This window comes from Taurulus bubalis, assembly GCF_910589615.1.
Source record: "Taurulus bubalis genome assembly, chromosome: 14".
Lineage (NCBI taxonomy): Eukaryota > Metazoa > Chordata > Actinopteri > Perciformes > Cottidae > Taurulus > Taurulus bubalis.
The window spans coordinates 10128630-10152666 of record NC_136602.1 but is presented as its reverse complement, the minus strand read 5'-3'; the positions used below and the strand labels follow the sequence as shown (position 1 = coordinate 10152666).

At 40.1% G+C, this 24037-nt stretch overlaps 1 protein-coding gene across 1 annotated transcript; it reads right to left on the bottom strand.

Annotated features, from left to right (window-relative positions):
• Positions 1-292: 292 nt before the first annotated feature.
• Positions 293-9188, bottom strand: LOC306746927 (receptor-type tyrosine-protein phosphatase epsilon-like; the record flags this gene model as incomplete). Its single annotated transcript, XM_079229913.1, has 19 exons — positions 293-367; positions 485-620; positions 1574-1725; positions 1902-2027; positions 2246-2380; positions 2599-2675; positions 3043-3136; positions 3575-3724; positions 3926-4061; positions 4788-4951; positions 5945-6064; positions 6653-6750; positions 6838-6874; positions 6963-7039; positions 7197-7287; positions 7451-7587; positions 8023-8096; positions 8565-8661; positions 9122-9188. 19 exons carry the CDS (start codon positions 9186-9188, stop codon positions 293-295), a joined length of 2043 nt encoding a protein of 680 aa, XP_079086039.1.
• Positions 9189-24037: the final 14849 nt, after the last annotated feature.

Sequence of the window (24037 nt, the reverse complement as noted above, 5' to 3'; positions counted from 1 at the left end):
GCAACATAAAGCAAGTTGCTAAAACGTATATTAAAGAACCCAACCCACCCATTAATAAACCACTATAATTTCTCTATCTGACATTGAGCAATCCTAAAAGAGACAGACTCTCCTGGAGCACAGCTGTTTTCAACTATATTACAGTATGTTACAATTTGTTTTGTTTTTCAGATCTGTAATCAAGTGCAAAATGTAAAAAGAGCTTGCTTTAGAAAACAACATTCAGAGAGAAAAAATAAATAAATAAAAGAATACATTTGACAGAAGGATACAGAACAGTATCCGACAGGTATTATTTAAAATTGGCGTAGTCTGAGAAAATGTCAACAAAATCCTGAACCACTCTGTAGCAGAAGTCATATTGCTCCTGGAAGGGAACGCAGAAGGGAAAGTGTTACTGTGCATACATGTGCAGACATTATTCCAAACACAAATGTGAATAAGCTGCACAAAAAGGTTTGATATTATCTCGTTTTCCACCTACCACAGTCTGAACCATGTGTGGTCTCTGCATGCGGGAACTCTTGACTGTCTGAAAAACGTCCAGGAGGCCTTCAGCTTTCACCCTCTCCAGAATGTTACTGAGGGCAATGAAGGTGCCGGTCCGACCCGCACCGGCACTGAAACATGAAGGACAACACCATCAGCAGCCACATAATGGAAAATGCTAAATAGTAGGGACAAGGACATTTCAAATTCAAACCGCTTCTCAGTTTCTCAACAAATAATGCTGCAATGAAACTCTTGTAATCTTTGCAGCACATCCTGTTTTTTTTTCTCTCCAGTTGAATGAAAAAGTTTGCAAGAGTAAAGGTGACCTTTGTGTAATAGTCCTAATAATTATCCTCACTTAAAGAGAGGCTAATCCAAATGCTAACACTAATCAGTTTGGAAGCTCAGTGTTTGACTGAGTCAATGTTTACAATGACGGCGAGATGGAGAAAGGAAGACGGGGAGCGAGCGCGAGAGTGATTCGGAAGAGAAGTGTAGAGAGACGTTGGGGATTGCAGCGGGTTAGCCCCATTTCCCAGGGGCAAAGAAAAAGCTTTAAAAAGCCCTTCTTAGACAAGTGGTGATGAAGGAATAGAAGAGAGTGATGACACCATTTCCTGTCGTTAGCTCATCTTATCAGATTAATCATAGTGGGAGTCAGAGGAGATTTCACTTTGAGAGGTTTTAATTGACTGTGAATCAGTGGATTGGATCAATCCCACAGGGGCATGCTGCTTTAGAATCACTTCACCTGAAGCTAGGTTCTGATCAAAGCTTTCACAGCTAAGTCTTTATAAGGGATCACATAAGTGGTTTAGGCATAGAACACCAGGTCTACTGAGGTAAAATGTAGAATTCACTGTAACAGACTTGGAGGAAAGCAAAAAATGTATCTGTAAAAATGTAATTACTTCCAATATTAGGTATTGCGCGTTATCCGGTGATAAACGCACAGTGAAAATGAAAAGGAGTTGAATTAAGAATATGCGTGGACAGACGCATTATTCGGTTATTTACTGGACATCATTTTCATCTGAGGATGCGCATTACGCTGCAGAATTGTCAAACTGAAGTTCCTCACCTGCAGTGCACAATTATGGGACGGTTTCCAGACTGCTGCTGCTGCCTCTGCACAGCGGCAATGATGTCAATCATCCCTCTTCCCTCGGCTGGTATTCCGATCTCAGGCCATCCGTGGAAGTGGAAGTGTCGGACATGTTGTGATTGCTTTTCCTGGTGAGATGGGAGAGCTTACTCTGTTATTTTAAAACAGCTAAAAATGTGTCTATATATAAGGACATTTCATGAACTTTAAAAATGGACAGCACAACAAAAACAGGGAGGCAAATATGTAAATTTCAAATTCATATTTGAACTGCTTTTAAATGGTATAATAAAACGTTACGCACTGGTCTGTAGGTGAGCACCATGTCTTTGAGAGTGAAGGTTTCACACTGTGTATCTCCAGTCAGCTCCACAGTATAATCTCCAAATGTTACACTGCCCTCTGATGGCCAATACTGGAAACACTTTTCCTGGTTGGATAGGTCAGATGGAAATACAATTAGGCTTCATTTTGACTAATTTATGTCCTATTCTTGTTTTTATATTTTCAGAGTGCACCACAAAAACAATATTAAACGTTTAAATACATACGCAGACTGTCAGGAATAAGACATAAGTAACATGTGATTATGAAATAACAGAATAAAAAAAGATGGTTTAAATGTGCAACTCAAGCACCATACTGTACCTGCTCCCTCTCTTTGAGTTCGGTGAGCATAACGATTGAATGACACCTCCACTCCCACACCATCCTCCAGAAGTCCTCCACTGTGTGAGACAGTGGGCCCTGGGTTGCGATAAAATAGTCCTTCTGCCTGTAGCCCTGCAGGGCAGATCATCCGGTAAACAACACATGCGAGTGAGCGGCAAACATAAGATTTTGCATTGTTTGTAAAGGAAACAATGAGCTTTATATATATATATATATATATATATATATATATATATATATATATATATATATATATATATATATATATATATATATATATACATATTTCTATGGGAAATCTATAGCGGAGGTCGTGAGGGAGTGCTTACATCAATAAAGGAGGCATTGATGTAGTCGGTGAACTCCTGTCCTCTTCTCACTGAGAGTATTACTCGGTTGAAATCATCTGCAAAAGAAAAAAGGAAAATTAAACTTTCCACAAGTGATTCCTAATAAAATAAAAGTTTGAAGAGGCTGATGGAAATAAAAAAAACAGTGAAGTAAAACTTTAGCTGTGTTAATAAGGCAAAAATATGCCATAACCTATATCAGTTTTCACTAGAAACGTTGTAGCCAGGCTTTCCATTTCCTCTCTTCTCCCTACTTTAAGTCATGATACAAGCCTTATTTAAATGCCATTGATCACACAGACATCATCTGATTAGCCAGATATCTGTGTACGGCATCTATAAAATCACCAGCAGTGTGAGACTTTGATGTTTCTTGGATGTGATGTATTATGAAAGTGTTCGGAGTATGAGAGTAGTCCTTACACGGAATGATCTGAAGCACACGGTTCTTCTTCATGTTGGCAGGAAGGTTCCCAGTTCTCATGTTCTCCTTCATTATGCGGACGTTGGTCAGCTTCTGACGGGAGAAAACACTCGTGGATTGACATCCAAAATCCCAAAGTTTGTTTTCACCAATGCAGAGCAGTACAATGCTAGTAAGACAGACAATATTTAACTAAAAAATAAAAAAGGCTACAAGTAAAAACACAGAGGCTGGAAAAAAAACATTGTGCATTTGTGAAAAAGAAAAGAAAGACAAATAACAACAAGAGGAAGAGAGCTAATCGGTAATGATTTAATTAAGTGCGTAGGGAACTGTGAGTAGCAACGTGACAGATGGTGATGCCTTATGACATTTTAGTTGATTCAAAGCTTTGTGTTTGTGTGTTGCTAATGCCAAGAGTGGCACCCTGGGCAGGTTTATTTTATGAAAATATACCGATGCAGGGGACAGGGTGACGGGGACGATTAATTACTGTCTGAAATGTTCACGAGCGAGCTTCTGTCTTCCTACCCTGAACTCCTCTTCAAGGCCCAGCCTGTCGTGGGGAGCTCTGGTGTTGTGAAGCCTCTGCAGATGGCCCTCCAGAGAGCACACATCTAGCTCCGTGTCTCCATACAGATAGTACTCCAACAGAGCCTGGTAGATGAAGGAGTACTGCATCTGAGGAGGAAGACGGAGGAAGTCAGGGAGACGAGGAGGTAGAAAGTAGAGTAGCTTTAGTTTGCCAAACTATTTCCTTCTATTTTGGTATATCATAGACGTGGTTGTTTTTCCACGTCCTCGCTTGTTTCTGCCGCGACTCGAGCAGCGAGTTGAGCTGTCAGCCCAAGGTACAACAGGTCGCAGAGGGTCAACACTTACATCTGTCTGGATGAGCTGACAGCGCTGTTCCCGTATTCTGCTCACAGAGCCGAAGACATCCACCCTCTGTTCCATGTGCATCATGTCGATCATGCTGTCAATGACAATGAACGTCCCCGTCCTCCCCACCCCGGCACTGTGGAAACATAGACAAGGAGGCACGAGGTCTTCTCTGTCACAAAGTGTAGCTACAAAATGTGTCGGGTAATAACTCAACGGCACATTGTACAAACAGAACCACAGCAATAAAAGAGCACATAGTACAGAAAAATGGACGTGATATATTAATAAAAAAATGCTTTCGCATTCTTGTTTGCACATGCTTTGCCTTTCTTCCATACAAAGATGTCAATTGTGGACAGCTTCAAGCATGTGTAAAAGTGCTTCACCTCTGAAGCCCAAACACACTCCTAACAGATTTACAGGGGTAATTTCAGCAGACGTCACCACTGGGAGCAGAGCTGGGATTCCACAGCGGGGCGGTGAAGCCTTCTCAATGGGCCCCATTCAAGAACAACAGTCCCTGAGCACCTGTTGCAGCCGTTGCTGCAATCGGCTGCTGATTTCTTTGTTGAGGCGTTACACTGATTGGCCTGACAAACATACGCCAGACAATATGTATTGATGCTTCACATTTGACCTGCAATAAAGTTAATTTCTAACATAACAAAACTTTATTAAATAATATAATATGTTAACTCTATTTAATATAATACGATGATGAACCTTTAACCTCTTATTTCACAAAATAAAATGTAAAAAAAAAAATCTGACATAGGCAGTGTTAAGAACTGTTGCTTTTTCTTCTGCTATTATAGCTCATCTTCTGGCTGGCTGGCTTCTGTTATACTACACATGTTACCTGCAGTGCACAACAATGGGTCCAGCATAGGATGGATTGACAGCCTTGACCTTCTTGAGGAATTTCAGCATGCCGATGGGTGAGAATGGCACCCCGAAATCTGGCCAGCTAGTGAAGTGGAGCTGGGTGACCAGCCGCGGCGCTCGGGGACCATCGCTGCCCTGCTGTGAAGTTAAAACCCGTTCATGAATAATGTTCACCGTGCCGACCAGATCAGTCTACAAAATACTTTTACCGACAGGAAAAGAATCCTCAAATTAACTGAAACATTTGAACAAAAAAAAACTTGTCATTTTGCTACTTGTGACGGAATAGGATTGTTAAACATGTGTACTGGTTTGCCTGTGCCGCGCTCTCGTGTCGCATGAATGCTCTCTCAAGAGAACATTATTCTCTTGAAAACGTGGTTGTTCTGTTTTCAGAGAACTGAATGTAAAAGCACTCAGTCTGTTCGGCTTGTTCTGCAGCGCTGCAGCACAGTTTCCACAGAGTCAGAGCGGATCTCTGCACTTCTCTGGCTTCAAATGGAACGGGAACAAAGTGAATTTTGCAATCTGAAGGCTTCTCGGTAGACCGAGATGGCGCCCTACTCGGCAGTCAAAAACACAGGATGAGACATACAGATACTGTGAGTGTGTGAAGCACTAAAGATGAGACATTTGTACAGTGTTTTCTCTTTGTTAAATACACCTACATATTGATAATTGCATGCAGTCTATTGCATATATCCTTTAATATTCCTTAATGTGTTTCCATTTCCGTATTATATTTTGCATCCTATTATAGCTTTCTCAAATTTCTCCCCGGGGAACATTACTTTTTTTTTTTTACACCATCTCAATGATGCTTAGTTTCATGTTTAATTTTTAATAAGAATCTAGCTATTACGATTATAGTTTTTTCAAGCAATTAACAAGTATATTAGGGACAATATTGAAAAAGCACACTATTATTTTCAGAGCACGTCTAGATAAAAGCATTATTCATCTTGATCTTAGCTTGTTTCGGAGATGAATGTTTCCTAACTCCCGCTGTACAGTATAATTACATTTCTGCTGATGTGCTGTGAGGTAAGTCGGTTATGTGTTTCAATGCTGATAATGAGCTTTAAAAATGCATCCCTAACATTCTGATATGTAGATACACATTTTACTTACATATTGAACACAGAATTTTCTGATAGTGTAGTCCACCAGGACGGTGAAGTCCTCCATCGCCACCCTGACGTTCCCGTACATCCAGCAGCCTTTTTCTGGCCAATACTGGTAACATTTGTCCTGGTAAGGGAATTAAAACAATAAAAGAGGTTACTCTTTGAACTAGAATACATGTATATCTATAAAAAAAACACATGTTGGTATTATCATTGAAACAAATGGTTGTAAATCACCATCTATTGTGTATATATTGTGTGTGCACGTTTAGAAACGTGTATTTCACAATCCAATCCAAAGGCAATCACAGAGACTTTGTGCGAACTCTGTCAGTCAATACGATCTTCACGGTGACGTTTCAACTCATTAACTACATTCTCAGACTAATTATCATGAAGCCTCTTAGGATCTTATCAACAATTATTCCGTCATTGATCCCCAATGCCTCTATTCTGCCCTATCAAACCTGCAGTTGAGCTCTCAATTGATCATCCCTTTGAGGCTGAATTTGATGCGATGCTAAGTAATCTGCTGGGTGACACTTGGTATAGATTATCAGATGGGGAAAGGGTCAAACAAATTATGCCCATGACTTTGGGTCATAAGAATACAAAAGGGCTTCACTAATGGTGCACTGGAGCCGTATAGATTGTATAACACCCCAGCTGTACTATGCAACATTAGTGCAGGGGAGAACCCTCGGAGACAAACCTCTTTCCTTTCCTTCAGGTTTGTCAGCATCACTATAGTTGCCGTTTTCTGTTCCCAAATCATCCGCCAGAAGTCGGCCACTGTTTCAAGCTTTGGGCCTGAAGCAAAACAAAGAAAATGGTATTAAAAAAACTGTCATGAACAAAATTGCTTTAATACTAAACCAAGCTAAAATGCACATTTACCTTGAGCTGCAATGAATCTGTTCTTCTCTTTAAAACCCTGTGTGGAAAAAAAAAGAGAGTATTTATTATAATCTATTAAGAAACCAATCATCTGCAACACAACCTTAATTACAACCAAGACTCACATCAATGTAAGATGCATTTATGTAGTCTGAACACATGTGTCCATCAAGATGACTTAACAACACTCTTGAATGATCATCTGTGGAAGAGAGAAAGGAGAAAAAAGGTTAAATTAAGTTGGTTTTCATTTTTCATTCAGCCCACATCACCTTTCCTTACGGTTTCGAGATCAATAAAACAGCAAGTCTAAAGGTTACATTAATATTGTCTGCTGCAGAATATAGATCCTCACTCACATGGTAAAATGTTTGGGTATCTGTTTTTCTCTCTGTTGTGCTCTCTGCTCGCCTCCTCAAAGGACCCGTGGTGGTAGTAACACGGCAGCGACTATAAAGAAAGAACCCCCAATCCTCATGAGATAAAAATAAAGCCACGGGTACACAGCCTTCTAACATAACATTTTATTACTATTTTCTGTACTTGTTCAATGCTTGCAGGACAAAGGTCTTAGTCAGACTGTCGAGCAAAGTCCACACAAACTCGTGCTTACGTTGAACTCCTCTCTGAAGAGCTTGCCATCGTCGGCGGAGCGAATCCGGTTCTCCTCCTCCAGCGAGTCCAGAGGGATGGGGAAGTACCTCTTGGATGGCGAGGGAGATCTGGGAAGGAGGACCACTGTCTGCTCTCCTGTGTGTAAAGGAATATATGGCGGTCAGACAGCTAATGTTTCCCAACAGAGAACATTACAAGCTCTCAAAGCACCTGCAAAAACAAGCCTGATGGCCATTAAGATTTCCTACTTTTGTGGGTACATGACAGAAATGATTTCTTGAGTCATAAACATGCTGCAGCTGCTGCACAAAACTGTCTCAACTCAGAATGTGGCCTTTCCGTTAATTTATTTATTTTTTACTTGAAGTGAAAGATTATACGGCTCCCTATGTGCTAGGAAAAGGAAGGGCCTTCAAAACCTTTCCAGCTACCTCGGACTTCAGATCGTGAAACGTTCCTACTCTATAAAGAATGTAAACCTAGACTTAGGCTAAAAAGAAATAAAAAGTTAAAGGCTGTATTATATTTTTTTATGCACTGGTGGTTATATTGAGTACCGCACAACAGTACCTTGTTCCTCCAAGAAGCCATTTGGAATCTTTTTATCCACCGAGGTAACGAGAGCTTTCCTGTGGTTTTTGAACCTGCAGTAATGACCGAGTGAGAAGCAGAGAAAACAAAACCATCAGAGAACATAAAGGGCAGATATCTGTATTGAACAGAGCTTGTAGGCACATAACCTGAGTAAATAACAAATACCAAAACCAATATCAACCATCTGAGGGAGGAAAAGCTGTTTCTCCTCATGTCGTCGTCAGGAAAGAAAAAAGGTCTGAGCTGGCTGGTCAGGGAATGAGTGTCTGGGACCTGACCTGAACTATCTGTTTGTGTTTGCTGTCTTACTTGACGTGCAGCTGTTTACCCATAAGCCACCGCTCACCGCCTGTTTCCAAACCACCCCCACCCTCACCCGACTCCCTGACCTGACACACTCACTCACATGCTCACACACGCTGAAAGGGAGAGAAAAGAGGAAGCAGAGACTCATTCAAAGACACACAAGTGGTGCGTGTGTGTGTGTGTGTGTGTGTGTGTGTGTGTGTGTTGTTCACCTCAGACAGTAGATTGTCAGCAAGACAATGATGATAAGAAGCAGGGATATGACCAGTGTTGAGGGCAGCACATGATCACCCTGATGGGTGGGGTTTCCTGAAGAAAACACAGTGATCAAAACATAATTAGTCAAACAAATGTATAATGTAAGGTGAAGTTTGAGGTTTTGGGAAATACACTTTTTTTCTTGACATCTGTTCATTTAATATAAAGCATGTTCATTTGTGAGCTGCAGCGTCAACAATCTCTTCATCTAACTTTTTACAAGAAAGCAGATAAGCATATTTTCCATAATATCAAGTATTCCTTTCAAGCGAGACTCATATTTGTGTAATGCTTACCACTGTAGCCGCAATTGATGGGATAAGCAGAAAAGAGTTGAATGCAATATATGTCTAAAATTTGCAAACATTACCCACCGTATAAGGTAATGCAGCAAAATATCTGAATGTATCAAAGTGTGCAAGGCTGTGATTTCATGGAACAAAAAAAAAAGCTTTTCATGTGTTAATAATATAAATCCATAAAATGATTTATTGTTCTATTCAACAATTACCTGCAGTTTGATTTTCATGAGATGAATTATTCACAGCAATAGAGATCCCAATCAGAAACAACACCATTGTCACTGTGGATAAAACAAACAAAAACACAATAGTTACTTAAAACATGGAGAAAAAAAATCAAACCCTGTATTCTCCATAAAGTCCACTAGAAGGCGCCTCATCAATAGGAAATGCATCTGCAGCCTGGTGAAGCATGCAGAGGGCAGAAAAGGAGCGCTCTGCTTTGATGAGGCTTGAGAGTGATGTCTGTCTCTCTGCTGAGCAGTTAAAGTCCTTGTGGGAAATCCGCTTGCAGTCTTGTCCTGCCAGGCTGACTTGAAAGAGCAGCAGCATATCAAATAACCTAATATTCAGACATCAAACCAGAGAGGAGGCTTTAACCCTCAGGTGACAGTAACCATATCCCCCGTGGACTTTGTGGATTTGACACTTGAGTTCAGCTCAACGTAGTATTTGTTAGAAGCCATCTCATTTTGCTGCGTTGTCTTTCATGTACGGCACTGTGAAGACCGCAAAGCGTCCTGCACAGTGACAATGTGACATCCACGCTGTTCCTCAAAGTAGTAGCTGCTTTTAAATACAGTGGACATACTGGTAATGTGGTTTTTTTTTCTTCTTCCCCAGAGTAATAGTGATATTGATAAACAGGCTTAAACAGAGCGTAAAGATTAGCATATGTACTCTGGTTATACAATGTTGTTCCCTCTTTCACTGCAGCGTTTCCCTTTCTCTCCCTCCATCACACCGCTTCTCTCTCCCTCCCTCTACGGTGAACTCTCATTTTATTCATAACCACATTCTCCCTTTTCAGTTTTATTTTATCGCTGGGAGCTATTAGGGATTTATTTGGGGCAGAGCTCCGTGAGTGTCTTTCCAAAAGGAAAAGGATATGTCAAGTTACACCAGAATTAAAACGACTCTGACACATTATCCTTGTGTCTTATTATCTCCAAAATGTAGCTGCCAATTTCTCCAAACTCACATCTATTCCCCCCGTCCTCCAGATGAGAGGGTAAGACATCACAGAATAAATTGGGCAAATGGCGCAAATCTGCCTAAATGGCTTTGATGGAATAAATGAGCGACGCAAGAAGTGAGTGTCCTAATTTATCCTCTGTTCTAAGTCCCCTCCTCGTTATGGAGGCCACAAGACTGGATGGAATAATTCATTGTGTCAATTTAGTTCATCCAGAAATGGGTCATCTAGGGGCCTAATTTGTGATGTTTGAGAGATTTTCTTGCACATAACCCTAGGGGGCTTCATATAAGTATATCTCCCAAAGCTTTTGGAGAAAACTGAGCCACATAATGCTCTAACAATGTGCTCAAAACAAAATTGATGTTGAAACTTATACAGTATTATTGGGCAACAAATTAGGGGCTCTGTGTTTTCAACATTACACAGTCCATCTCTGCAGTAATAGACAGTACCACAGCAAGTATGCCGACATGCATGCACACATACATTTGTACAATATTTAATCAGTGCGGCACCAGCTGGACAAAACTCATTTTATTTAATGTATTCAATATGCAATCACGTATCTATTTTTACACTAGTAATCATGGACAAAAAAAATCTAATTCCCTTTACACCCATGTAACATAAATGTTTGCAACACACACACACACACACACACACACACACACACACACACACACACACACACACACACACACACACTGCTGTTACTTCCCATGTATGCATGCCTGCACATACGTCCCACAGCCAAAGGCTATGTGTTGCATATGTGCCGCACTCTGTTGGAGGAGCCAATTCTCTCCCCAGTGTTAACAAGCCGACAGTGTCGGCACCTGTTCCCCACTCTCGCCCACTGGGCAAGTCACACTCACTCACACAGACTCATCCTACAGCTCGATGCTGCAAGGCATGCTGTGCGCTTGGGTCAGTGCTCAAGTCGCTGCATAGCTGTCATCTCCTGGCAGCTACAGTATAAACGGCATTCAGCCAGGATGTGAATGAACAGAAGGCAAATATGAAAAACACATCGAATGCACTGTCACTTTAAATACAAAATGTAATTAAAAAATACACTTAGATATAGACTGAATATTTTCCAGAAGAAACTAAAATACGATAGATACATTATGTATTGCAGTGTGGCCCTCTGACCAACAGAGGGAATTGACAACACAATTTGAAAGTATGCTAAGCAGAGCATGGGAATGCACTATTACCAGTGTGGCTACATATTCGTTGTTTTATGTAACACACTTATTGTCACTTTATTTAAAAGCGTTGGCCAAATTAGTGTAAGCTTTTACTTTTTTTTTCAAGACCAAAGGGAACCAGATGTTTTGTGTTCATGGTGATTGTAGGTCTTGAGAAGGTCTTCAGTGTCAAAGCAAGACCAGTCAAAAGTATTTAATTATAAACAATATTTAGCTCTTAAGGTAAACCTTGATTTGTTAATAATGTAGGTGAGGAACCAGCAGTTGACTGACAGGACCTACACTATTGCATCTTATTAAAACGCATAGTCTGCATAATATATCCTAATGAAACTTGCCATGACTCATGACACATTTTTCATTATGGCTCATGCCATTTACAATACACTATTTATATATCTTAATGAGCATGTGACATCATCTGACCCTGAAAGGATTTGCTGGAGAGACCCAATTTAAACAAGAAAAAAAAATGCCTTGGTATAATTGGCCCCGCCATCCCCACCAGCTATTTCATCATTCCAGATCTCTGCTTTCCCGTCTTTTTAATGAATTACTAACAACAAGGTGGAAACTTCAACCTCCTGCACCTGCTTGACATAAATGTTCACAGGGAATCAAATTATACTGCATCAGTTGAGTTGGGAGTGCATAAAGCCAATCATCCCATCCATGTATGATGCAATGCTAACATCCAGAATGCATCACATGCCGGTTGAACCTTGAGGGTAATGTTAATATTTTGAGCACGAATGTGCATTATTCAACATCGATCCGCTTTGCTTTTGTGAACAGAGATGGGATGAAGAGCGGCACACTACTGTGCATTAAATGAGACAGCTGTAAAGAAACTTTACATCTGTCAAATTCCAAGACTCACAGCACCCTAAAATGAATCCGTTCTCCTTCACTTCAACATCTCCCTCACATGAAAATGAGACTCACAGAAAATAGACTTCAGAGACTGAAACACGGAAACACTGAATCACTGAGATGTTTCTTTTCCTTTTGCCAGACCTGCAGCCTGTTCACGCCGTATCATGAATTCAGGGGAAGGTGATGTGTTAACCATTGCCAATGAGAAACATAAAAATATAATGGACACAGGCGAGACCTTTTCCCCATGCTGTTTTTAAAAAGACTGCACTTACAGATTTAACCGCAAATATGTGACCAGAACACAGATGTCCTTTAGTAATAACCCCAGAAAAATTGGTTTTATCAAACAATGTAATAAGTCCGAGTTGTGTTTTTTTAATTTCTAAATACGGTATTCAAACATAAATCATATGACTCCATGCTGACCTCCTGGCCTTAGTTAAACATATCATATAAATAATGGAATATATGCACACTATACTGAGTACAATATATGTATTGTCCTGTGCAAGCTTCTCATTTCTCAAATGCATAGCTACCATAAAAAGTTAAATATCTTCAACTATGGTAACTTTAAATTAATATCTTATTAGACGCTAATAGATCCACTAGTTGCGGTAGCTTCAAGGTGATTTGTGTCATATTCCATCTCTGTTGATCTACGAAACATTTATAAGAGTGCATAGTGGTTTCAGTACAAAGAATAGCTGGCTCAGCAATCCTACTTTACATCTTATTCTAAAAAAAATATATGGATGAAACGTGGAAAATGCAATGGGCATTGCACATTTACCTACGGGCTGCAATGAGATGCCATTGGGAACCAGCTGGCAATTATGATGGTCATTTTTTGTTTTGTTTTTAAAAAAGTAGTGCTAAAATCTACAAATTAGAGAAAAAGAAAATTCTGCAAAGTGGAAACACAGCTTATCATGCATGTTTTACATTAGTACTTGGCCCTGTTAAAAAGGATTAACCACTAAAAGTCTTTTGCTTTTAAACTACATTTACACTCGTGCTCTGTTCATTAAAAATCTAACTGAACCCTAAATCCCTACTGGATTTAACATTCACAGTCTATCCATTATCTTTTGTTGTTTTCTATTGTACAGTTGTGATTAATGCAGCATCTATTTAACACCACATCTAGCCATTAGCAAAGGCAACAGATCATTTTTAATGATAGTGTTTGAAGTGAATGTAGGTACAATTATCTTTTTTGCACTTCCATTTACTATACAGTGCAACATGATGCTCAGCACAGTGCAACACAACAAGACTAGTCAACCACTACGCTGAGGCCACGTTCAGGCACAGGCAATATTTCAGCTAGAAGCTAAATCAACTTGCTGGTGTCTAGCAGATATCGTTTAGACGTGTACTTTGTTCCCCATTTGGTTACATTGTAGTATGCTAACATAACTCAGTGCTAAGCATAAAGGCACAGCTAAGTTAGATTGGTAATCAATTAGCAGTATTGGAAAGGGCTGCATTGAAATCTATAGTAAATAGATAATGCAACGAGACACACAAAAAAGTCGAGCCACCAAAGTCGAGTCACCAAATTCGTCCTGAGGGGGACATAAATATCTGTACCAGATTCCAAGACAATCCATTCAATATTTCAGTAACACTATAATAACTGCACGCTATGAACCATTAGTTAAGTATGAGTAAACACTTAATTCATCATTTATAAAGCATTATTTCACACTGTATAAATGATGGATTCCCCATTTGTAAATGAAGTATTATATAATGCTTCATAGCGTGCAGGTATTATAAAGTGTTACCGAGCCATAGGACCAGAGACTTCTCTAGGCCACTGCTGCCTCTAACATGACCAAATATTACAGACAAACAAAAATATACAGTAACACTCTATGAAGCATTATATAATACTTCATGGTGGTTCAATGGTGAATCCATAATTTATAAAGTGTGGAACTATGCTTTATAAATGATGAATTAGGCTTTTACTCATACTTAACTAATGCTTCATAGCGTGCAGTTATTATACCGTTACCAATATGTCTTGCAATGTATCAGTCTGAACCAAAGTGGTGAATCAAGTGACCGACCGACAGATGGACATCTGTCCCCACACCACAGTCCAGCATTGCATGTTGGTTCATGTGTGTTAAGCACAGTACTGTTGGTACTGGGATATGTTGCATGCTAAGTAAACAAACAGGAGCCTGACTGACCTGACCCGGCTAAAAGCTTACAGCTATTGTAATTCCCATTGATTGGAAAAATGCATGCTTTCTACATTGTTCAACATGTTCCATCAGTGGCACTGTGTGGAGGACATTCATGGATTTTTGCTAGATGCAATGCTCATTGAACTACGATTTTTAAACCAGAACAATAGGACCAATATTGCTAAGTTTGAGTCACTTCAAATTCATAGTGAGAAATCAAGAAGAGTAGTTCAAATAAGAATATCCCTTAGACGGATGGTAGTTTGCGTTATAATAAAAAAGGTAACGAAGGTTCTCTTTACAAGGGTATCTCAAACAGAAACTAAATATATTAAATCATGTCTCAGATTCTTCACAAATCAATACAGCCTCAAGAAGACAGATCCACATTTTGTGCTTGGCACAAAATGGATGTCATGTCTTGTACACAAAAAGATAAAAGATCTTCTTTTTTTTCCCCCAGGGAGAGAATTGAACAAAGGCAGAGGAAAAATAAAAAAATGTATACCAGAAACAGCCATTGTCAAGTGCCAAGGAAAAGGATGGGACGACAGCATAAACACATGTCAGTAAAGAGTTGCAGCAGAGAGGAGACAAAAGATGAGAGGATATGAGGGGGGAGAATAGTTGGAGCTGGAGAAGATAAATGTCTAGATTCTGGGTTCAGAGATAACAACCATAATGGTAGACATCCTTAGCACACAGGTATAAAGGATGAAGCTGTACAGGCTGGAAAGCTGCTATATCTTCAAATGCACTTTGCTGTATTTCATATATGAGGGAAGCTTTGCAAGATGGCTGCCTTTCAAAATGCACAATACAAAAACATATGACAACTCTCCCTATAAAGAAGACATAATACTGAACACTGAGACTGTATCTTTATCTCATCTTCTGAACCCTGATTACATGTCTCCGAACACTATCTGCTGCATAGTTATTAAGGTCAAAGGAATCAATCTAGAAAGGATACACTGTGATTATTAGATTATTTCGCATTAATGGATTGGATTTCAATTGATTCCGTGAAACACAATTGACCTGATCTGGGGTCAGATGGATTAATGAAAGACTTACACTTCCAAGCAAAGCCAGTGTGATCAGGTATCAGTTGACCCGGCGGTCCATTGCGGCCATGTGATCCTAGTTCCTTTCTTGGTTGGACTTATTGAGGTTTTCTATCCTCAGTCCTTCTCCTACTCACATCCTCAGATATCGACTATAGTGCTGGATGAAGAGATGGCTGAGGTAGGTTGTTTTGAAAGCTTCCGATTGGGATCAAGGCACAGAGGATCATGGGAACCTGGGAAATCAAGCAAAAGACAACAGTAAGTAATGGTTAAAAGTTCAACCAAACCCAAATACTATTCTACTTACATCATTGTTAAGGCATAACAAAAGTCAGATTTTATTTGACTCACCATTTGGCTCTGACTCAAAGAAAAAGAAAAACAACCTTGTAATGCATGAATAGACCGCATAAGAGAAGTAGGGTGAATGGGAGTTTGCGTCTGTGCACAGCATGTCAGAGAATGACTGCACTGCATTTAATCAGCTGGGTGTGGACATACAATCACATGTACTGTACATGCTGAATGTTTGTGTACTGTTTACTGCAACATCCTCTGTTGCAACTTGCAGAACCCGCTGTTGCAAAGCTAAAACATTAACAAGCTCTATAACCATCCATGCAAGACTAATTCTTCCCAAATTAGTCTTCCCAGACAGTGTTTGTGGTGCACACGAGCTTGCACACATGCGCCACTTGCTTCTAACAATATAATTGTGAGAACCACCTTCTAACTTAATAACAGTAACAGAAGAATGATGTTCACACACATTGTCTAATTAAAAAGGTACCACTCTACACGTTTCTAGATCTGTCCGTAAATAGGACTGTACAAGAAAACCATTGCGTTAAATATGTTGGAATTAATTCTTCATTATTTACACAAAGACTTGACTGTGGTGTTGTTATTCTATCGCCTCGCTCGAGACTGAGACGGAAAGCGTGTCCCCGTTGCCCTTCACTCCTACTCTCTCAGAGTCCCACTGCCCACAGGTGTGACACACAAAGCCATATTGTTAACATTTGGCCGCTGTGACCCAGCCGAGTAGAAAGCAGAGGAGAAGAAATGAATGACTCACTACCCAGCTGGGCAAGCTTACTCAGTCAGAGCTGGGATGAGGGATATGAATGGACAAGGTATGGAAAACACCTTGTTTCCCCGTACTGTGGGAGCTGTGCTCAACTTTTCCAAATGTTGCAACGTTTTTGGCATGTGAACAAAAACATGTTTGCCATTAAAAGAACCAACTTCAACCTAAAGACTATAAACCTAGTAAAAAGGTTCCATAAATCAGGCTTTAAAATGTGCACTTATGATACACAGATTTCAGTTCCTCTCAATTGTTAGAAACAAAGCCAGGTTTCACTGTAATGAGCTCATGAATTGATCTACCATCACAATACATTTAGCAAGCAAGCATACTTATTTTAGCTTGGTTTATGGACCTGTAATAACAATAATGTACTGTTGATATTACTTTAAAGGGTCAATTCTGAGCTTTCTGTAAAGTGTAGTCGGTCTGATACTTAACAAGGCACAGCTGAGCTTTCCAAAAGTCTCAATGAAATGCATTTTTCCACTATTTGTGTGAATTATGCTATTTTAGCACTGTGAAAAGTACAAACATCAGAGGCAAAAACAATTGAAAATCTGAATAATCCCTTCGTAAATATACTGTAAGTATTCAAGAAATTGATCCATTCAATCCAATTGTGTGTCATGAGGAGTGGAGCATATGCAAGAGACTGGAGGTAACAGGAACATGGAGAAAATTCAGTGCAGGTAAGGCGGAACTGAACAGCTCATAAGAAAATCAATGAACCAACTAAAAAAACGGAACTGAAAGTTAGGATATACAGCCTAATCTGACAAGAGAATGCAGTGCAGATGCAGAGATGGGCGTAGAAGCCCAGATGGAAATGATGCAGATTGGCCCGTTTCACAGCAGCCATTAGACATGTCATTGCAGAGTAAACACAGGTGTAATTAATAACATTAATTATGGCCTGTTCCATTCTGGGCCCTTGTGTTGTGAATGTTGGCTCGCTGTGACAGACCATTAAAAAGAGGGCAATCATTATTTGATCAATCACACCTGTGTTTACCTTGCTGTGCCTGTGAAAAGGACCTATAGGGGAAAACACAGGGAAAAGGGACACGAGCTGATTGCCTAGGGAGAAATAACGAGGCTAATTCAGAGCAGGTGTGTAGGTGGGAAAAAGAAGGGAGATGGCAGAACAGAAAACCTAAAACACAGAAAACAACTCAATCCAGTCTACAAAAGGTCTGAGGGGATCTGATGACAGTGCCAGACTGTGACAGCGTGGGGTGGTGTTGCTCTTTAAATTTTGAATCTATTTTATCTGTCCTTTCAGTTCAAACATGTAGTCTCTCTGTCTGCAGTAATAAGCAAAACTAAATTAGCTTAATGTTTTAGTCAGTCTGTTTACTAGCCTGTGATTTACATCTGATCATAGATATATGACAGCCACATTAGACTTAGAAAATGGAACGTTCCTAATTGATGCAACAGAGTTGTCTTGCTTTTTAGTCCTTTAGTGAGGATGAGGTCCAAAACCATTATGTAACTCAATAGCATAACTATAACTACAGTGACGTAAATGTATTATTTTTCCCAGACTTGCCAAAGCTAATCCTATACCACAGAAGACATTGTACAGGTGTTTTCCCAGGCTGTGTAGCACTTGAAGTGTTCCTTCAAGGTAGCACATCTCAAATATGGAAACACATGGCTCCAATTTCTCTGCTTTCAAACAGCAGTAACCAGTGCTTTTATACTGCATGGAGAACTTGTGAGTGTACACGTGACAAAGAGAAGCTTACATGACCTATGACCAGACCCGCAAACATACATTTTGTTTCTGACTGTCAATCAGAGATGAATCTCAGTGTGACCAGGCAGAAATTACGCTGTTCTTTGTATGTGAGCACTTTTCAGCTCCCAGGTTGAACTGCATGATAGTTGTAACACTGCCGGTTTAAGAAAAGTTTAGTTACAAAGAAGTGGTACGTCAATTTTAATAAAAACTAGATAATGTCCTACACCGAAGCAATAATACGGCTTCGAAGAATTAGGCTAGGCTTCTTGGTATGGTAATATATTATCAAGCCTGAGCTAAATGTGTAAAATATGTTAAGTTATTACTTTATTTCACTTGCGTAAAAGTAATTTGGGAGACTTATGAAACCATGCTCATCTTTTCACACAGAGTATTGTTCTCCTTTCAGCCCTCCACATTCAGTCCTAAGAAGAAGGAGACATGCTCACGGCATACGATTTCTGCAGGCACAAGCGCTTCCTTTCTGTGCCGCTCTGCCCATTGACTAAGAGGGGAAACATGCAGGCCATTAAAGTTTTATGGGAGTGCAGTCATCACCCAGCACTCTGTGGTTCGATCATTAATTCATACCAAAACAGGCACTAAGACACTAAGTACTGTAGCTAAGTGTGGCTGTGAGGGAAAGTTGTATCTTTTGATTACATAAAGAATTAAATATAACTATTGTGTTTTTTTTGCTATTTTAAATTCATTTAAATTTGAAATCCATGCACAAATCTGATGGTGCTCTTCACAAACTCCACTTATTCAATGAATCTAGCTACTCATGCTATTCACATGCTGCATTCCTGACACACAAATCCAATATTGATGGCATCTACCCCAGAGGCGCATGTGGTTTCCTGAGATGATAAATCCAGTTTCATATGTAATGGGGTAAACGACTAGGACTTGAGAGAGCATAGATGCTCTTCATTCAAGATGCTTAACATGGAGAGCAAGCTGAGGATGTGTTTTGTCAGTCAAGTAGGAAAATGTGATGTCACACTTGTGCACAAGGTCAGATTGAGTTGAGTATCTATATATTTGTATATTTGATTCAATCTGCAAGGGTTGACAGCTGAAAACTTGCTGGACAGCAATACAAAATGTGGCTTTTTAGAGCATGAGATAAAGATATACCACGCTGAAATAACGTGACACAATTGTGTCTTTTGCTAAATTAAATACTTTAAAAGACCCTTCTTAGCGCTCAGGATTTGCCACTAAGAGACTTCATATAACTTCCTACTCACAAGAGTCCTGAACCTCACATGACTAGTCTACTGAGCATGTCAGATACTGAGCCTCGGACACCCACACTTAGAAATAAGTGGTTATTGCCGGGGGAAATAGCGGAGGAATATTATCTTCATGCCTTCATATCAGAGGATGAGTAGAGTAATCTCCAACCTCAAGTTTGAGAACTTTGAAAATGACACTTCTGGGGCAGAGTGTAGGTCAACCAGGGACAAGAGATGATAATCATCGCAATTACAGCTTCACCACTCGTTCTATGGCAGCTCAACCAATGGTAACAAGGCTGTCCCTGTCACTAGAGTTCAGTATAAGTAGAATGAAACTGAACTGTGAAACAAGCAAACAGTGCTACAGCAGTCCTATCCTGACTGTTACGTATTTAAATACACATTGTAAACACATTGTTAGGTGTTGAACTTTAAACTATGCTTCAGTCAAACTTGAGTTATCTATAATTATTCGTTAAACCTTATGAAACCAAGTGCGGCAGCACTTTCATTAAAATAAACAGTCACTTTCTTCCCTCTCTGACAACACAATCACTTCTTTTTCTCACAGCAAGATACTCCACAAGTCATGGTTTTCTTATGAAACACTGACCTGGCAGGACGAGCAGCTAAGCTTCAAATAGATGCTGTGCATTAATGCAACATGATAAACATGACGTAAGTCAGAGGTCACTGTAAATGCAAGCAAGATACCTTTTGTTCAATGAGGTTGTGATAATGCAGTGGACGTTTGTATTTAATAAAATGTGTGTTTGGGTGTACAGTAGTGCTTGAAGCTTGTTCCTTCTATGTGCAACTGTGCTCTGTTACAGTCGGTCCCTCTCATGTTGCACTGGTCAGTGCACACATGCTGACAGTCTAGAGAATTAAACACAATCCGTATTTGCAAGAACACACATCTTGTTTCTGTGACAAATCAGTAGAAATTGTGAAAGACAAAGAAGGCAACAGTGAGTCAAGACAGTTCATATCAGGAGACTATGAAGGATAATTACCCAGGCACCTAATGGAAAATGTACTAACCCAAATTAACAGCTGGTTAGCCCACATGACTGAATGTCCCAGCCACAATAAAGAAGGTTAATGTTGTAACACAAATCAGTTTGGATCAAAGCTTTCCCACACTGTACACATCTTCTCTGGCTTAAATATGTCTGCATGAAGCATAAACTCTCCACAACATCTTCAACTGTATGAGTGCACTTAAACATGAATATGGAGAGGTCGCTAAACAATTTAAATGGCAAACTCTATGGTAAAGTATGCAGTGACTGCTTGTTTGAAATTAAGACGCTGCTTTCAAGAGGGCATCATAAGACTTACAGTTAATGTCTCAATGTCTTTTAAAGAAGTCACTCACACACTGATATTAGTGGTTATCTTCCACACCCTCATCTCCCCCAACTGCTCTTTCTCTTTTCTCCTTTCAGCCCAGGTGTGTAACACTACTCATTTACCTGATGACACCATTGAAGCACTGAATTAGCTTTGATGGTCGTCATGTGATAAAGCATCAATGGAAACCTCTGAATTATCCCCCAAGCAGATGGACATCATTTTATGAAAGATATCATGTTGACTCAACAATGGTGCGTGTCTTTCTACATGGGCTGTTGTCATATCAGTGTCCTGCTTTCATCTGTCAAATGTGTCACACTCACAGCTGTGCTCAAGCACTTTAAAACATATTGGCCTCATTCTCACCCGAGGATATTGAAAAGTCATCATCGAGAAATTAATCTTTAATTGGCACGCGTCTAACTATAGCTCATGTATTCCCCAGGTGAACAAGATGTGGGCGATGTAGCCCAACATTCAAATGAATTTCATATTTAATCAGGAATGAAACGAAGGTGGAGTTATTGTGAATAACGAATATTTACTGAAAACCATTATGGCACCTTGCACCTAACGATCATACTAAGGGCAGAGTATATAAACTACTAACCAAGTATAGCTATGAAAATGAAATTCTTCCTGTCTATCACTTATGTGCTCCAAATTCATCGGCCAGTCATTGTCATTAGTGTCACAATAAAAATGGTACAAATATGGGAGACTGAGAGGATATGTGGAATGTGTATTTTATTTTGGAAGCCAAAGCAATTCCCCTTAATTAATAGGCATTTGCTTCAAAATCAAATGTATTTGGTTGAAGACAGCCGTACCTTGTAAGTAGTAGTAATGTATACTAGAAAACAGCCCATAGTGTAAGCTAAAGCACCCAGGATGCTTGTTGAGTGTGCATGGTACAGGCCTGTCTACTGGGCTACATGTGTACTCACACACCTTTCCTGTCTAGACCAGTGAGGAGGATGCTGCAAACCCAATGCGACACTTACCCATCAAATGTGATCGGCATTTCTTAATTAAAATCAACAATTTATCAGATGGCTCTACCTCGAAGGTACCACAAAAACAAACAAGTATTGGCAGAAGAGACGATAATCCCATGATGGAGCATCTTGGTGGTCGCGAGGCGCGTGGATTTGCTCCACTAACCCATATTTACTGTAGTTGTTGTCTGTGCACAGGAATGGCAGCGTAGACAGAATATAAATCCCCGTCCCCTGTAGCCTGCATGCCGTTTCCCGTCTCTAGAGATCTGTGATGGCTGAATCATTTTCTGCTTTTAGCGAAATGCAGAGGGGTCTCATTACGAGAGAGATGCATGGAGGCTAATACACCCCATCTACACTGAGTAGGCCTGCCGGGAAGGTTTTTTTTTTTTTTTTTGTAAACCACATAAAAACAGTCGATGTTTACGCATAAATGCGCAGATGGTTTCCAGTTGTTTCCCCCCCCCCTCTTACCGTGGTACTCTGCGATGACCTCGCCTCACACGGCTGATGATGTCGGCTCGTGTCTCTTCCTGCGCGGACCAGACGCCTGTCTCTTGTTTTACGTCCTTTTGGAGAATAACACACACACACATACACAAAAAACCTGAAGTTGTCGAACCATCTGACCGGAGACGAATAACGCGTCTATGTTTCCCTGATGATCATGTTTCCAGCAGTTCATCTCCGAGGATGCGATTCCCCCCCTTCGCCTGCCCGCCCGCCTGCCTGAGCCGAGCCGTGTTATGGCAGCCGGAGTGGAGACTGGAGACCCTCCCCCGGGCGCAAGGCAGTAGATCAGGTGGACACTCAGCATCCCTCGCATTCCTGCCTCACTGGACGATAAAGGGCAGGCCTGTGCATAACATGCTCGGGTTTGTTCTTTTCCCTCCTTTTACGATAGCTTTAAGCCTGACATTTAACCATGTGACGTGTGTTCAATACAGTAGGAGATGCTGTAGGCTGTGACATGTCTGTGGTGTTATTCTGGGGTTTACATTACAGATTCACATTGACCTTATCAAACTTTAGTTTGTATTCTTTTTTCGGGGGGAGGGTCATGTCATATGATACAAAACAAACGTGCATGTATTTTATTTTTGACAAAGAGACTTTGTGTGTTTTTGTATTTTCCCATGAGCCTTAGCTCCATAGTACAAGTGAACCATTTCATCTTAACTCATAAAAAAAAGATGGTGTTGGTCAGAGTGCTTTAGGTCAGAACATCACAAAATCCCACAACCGACCTTTTGCAGGAAACATTTTACTACTTTTAGACCCCATATGTTAGTAGAGCCATCTGCTGGCAATGATGGACCCCTCACGCTGCCTTCAAGTGCTCACTAAAAGTTGTATATAAGATGAGCAAAAAGACACATTAGGATATCATCTTATGGAAATGTATTAAAATGCAAAATGTAATAATAAGCCTAATGTGTACATTTTGTGTTGTTGGGGAGTAACATTTCTTATATGTGCCTTGTTGAATATCAAATAGCTCCTGTACTTTGTTACCATTAAAGACTTGTGCACAGCATGTGCCATTTCCATGTTTGAGTCATGAGTCAGATATGAGCCCTGAAGGAAAACTTGAGGGCCGTTTTGCTCCCCTGTTCTCAGCATGTGCAGAGATACAGACTGATGCCATGTCTGCAGGGCTGTTGATTATCACACATACATTTTACTGCATTGTTAGATTATGTGATAAACAAATTGTGCTTCTTACACAATATGTGGGATAATCCTCTTTGGCTTTTATTGACTTTCCAGAGATGTGAAAACACATAATTTAGTATAACTGGGCTGTTTTTGCTGACCTCTTGTGGACACATTAATGGAGTGATTCAATCAAGGTGATGTACTGCTGCCAAATAAAGACCTTCAAGAGGTGGGACAAACCATTTCCAAATGATTATATAACATTCCATTCATTTAAAATGTGTTTCAACATTGTGTTCAAACAGTGATTTGTAGTTAAAGGAACATTGAGAGATAAGTGCTCAAAAAAGCTCAACAAAAGTCATAGTCATGAGGTTACATTTCTGTTTCAGACCATTTTTGAGTTTTGATCAAGCATGTTGAAATGCCCACGTGTATATGTTACTGGCAACAC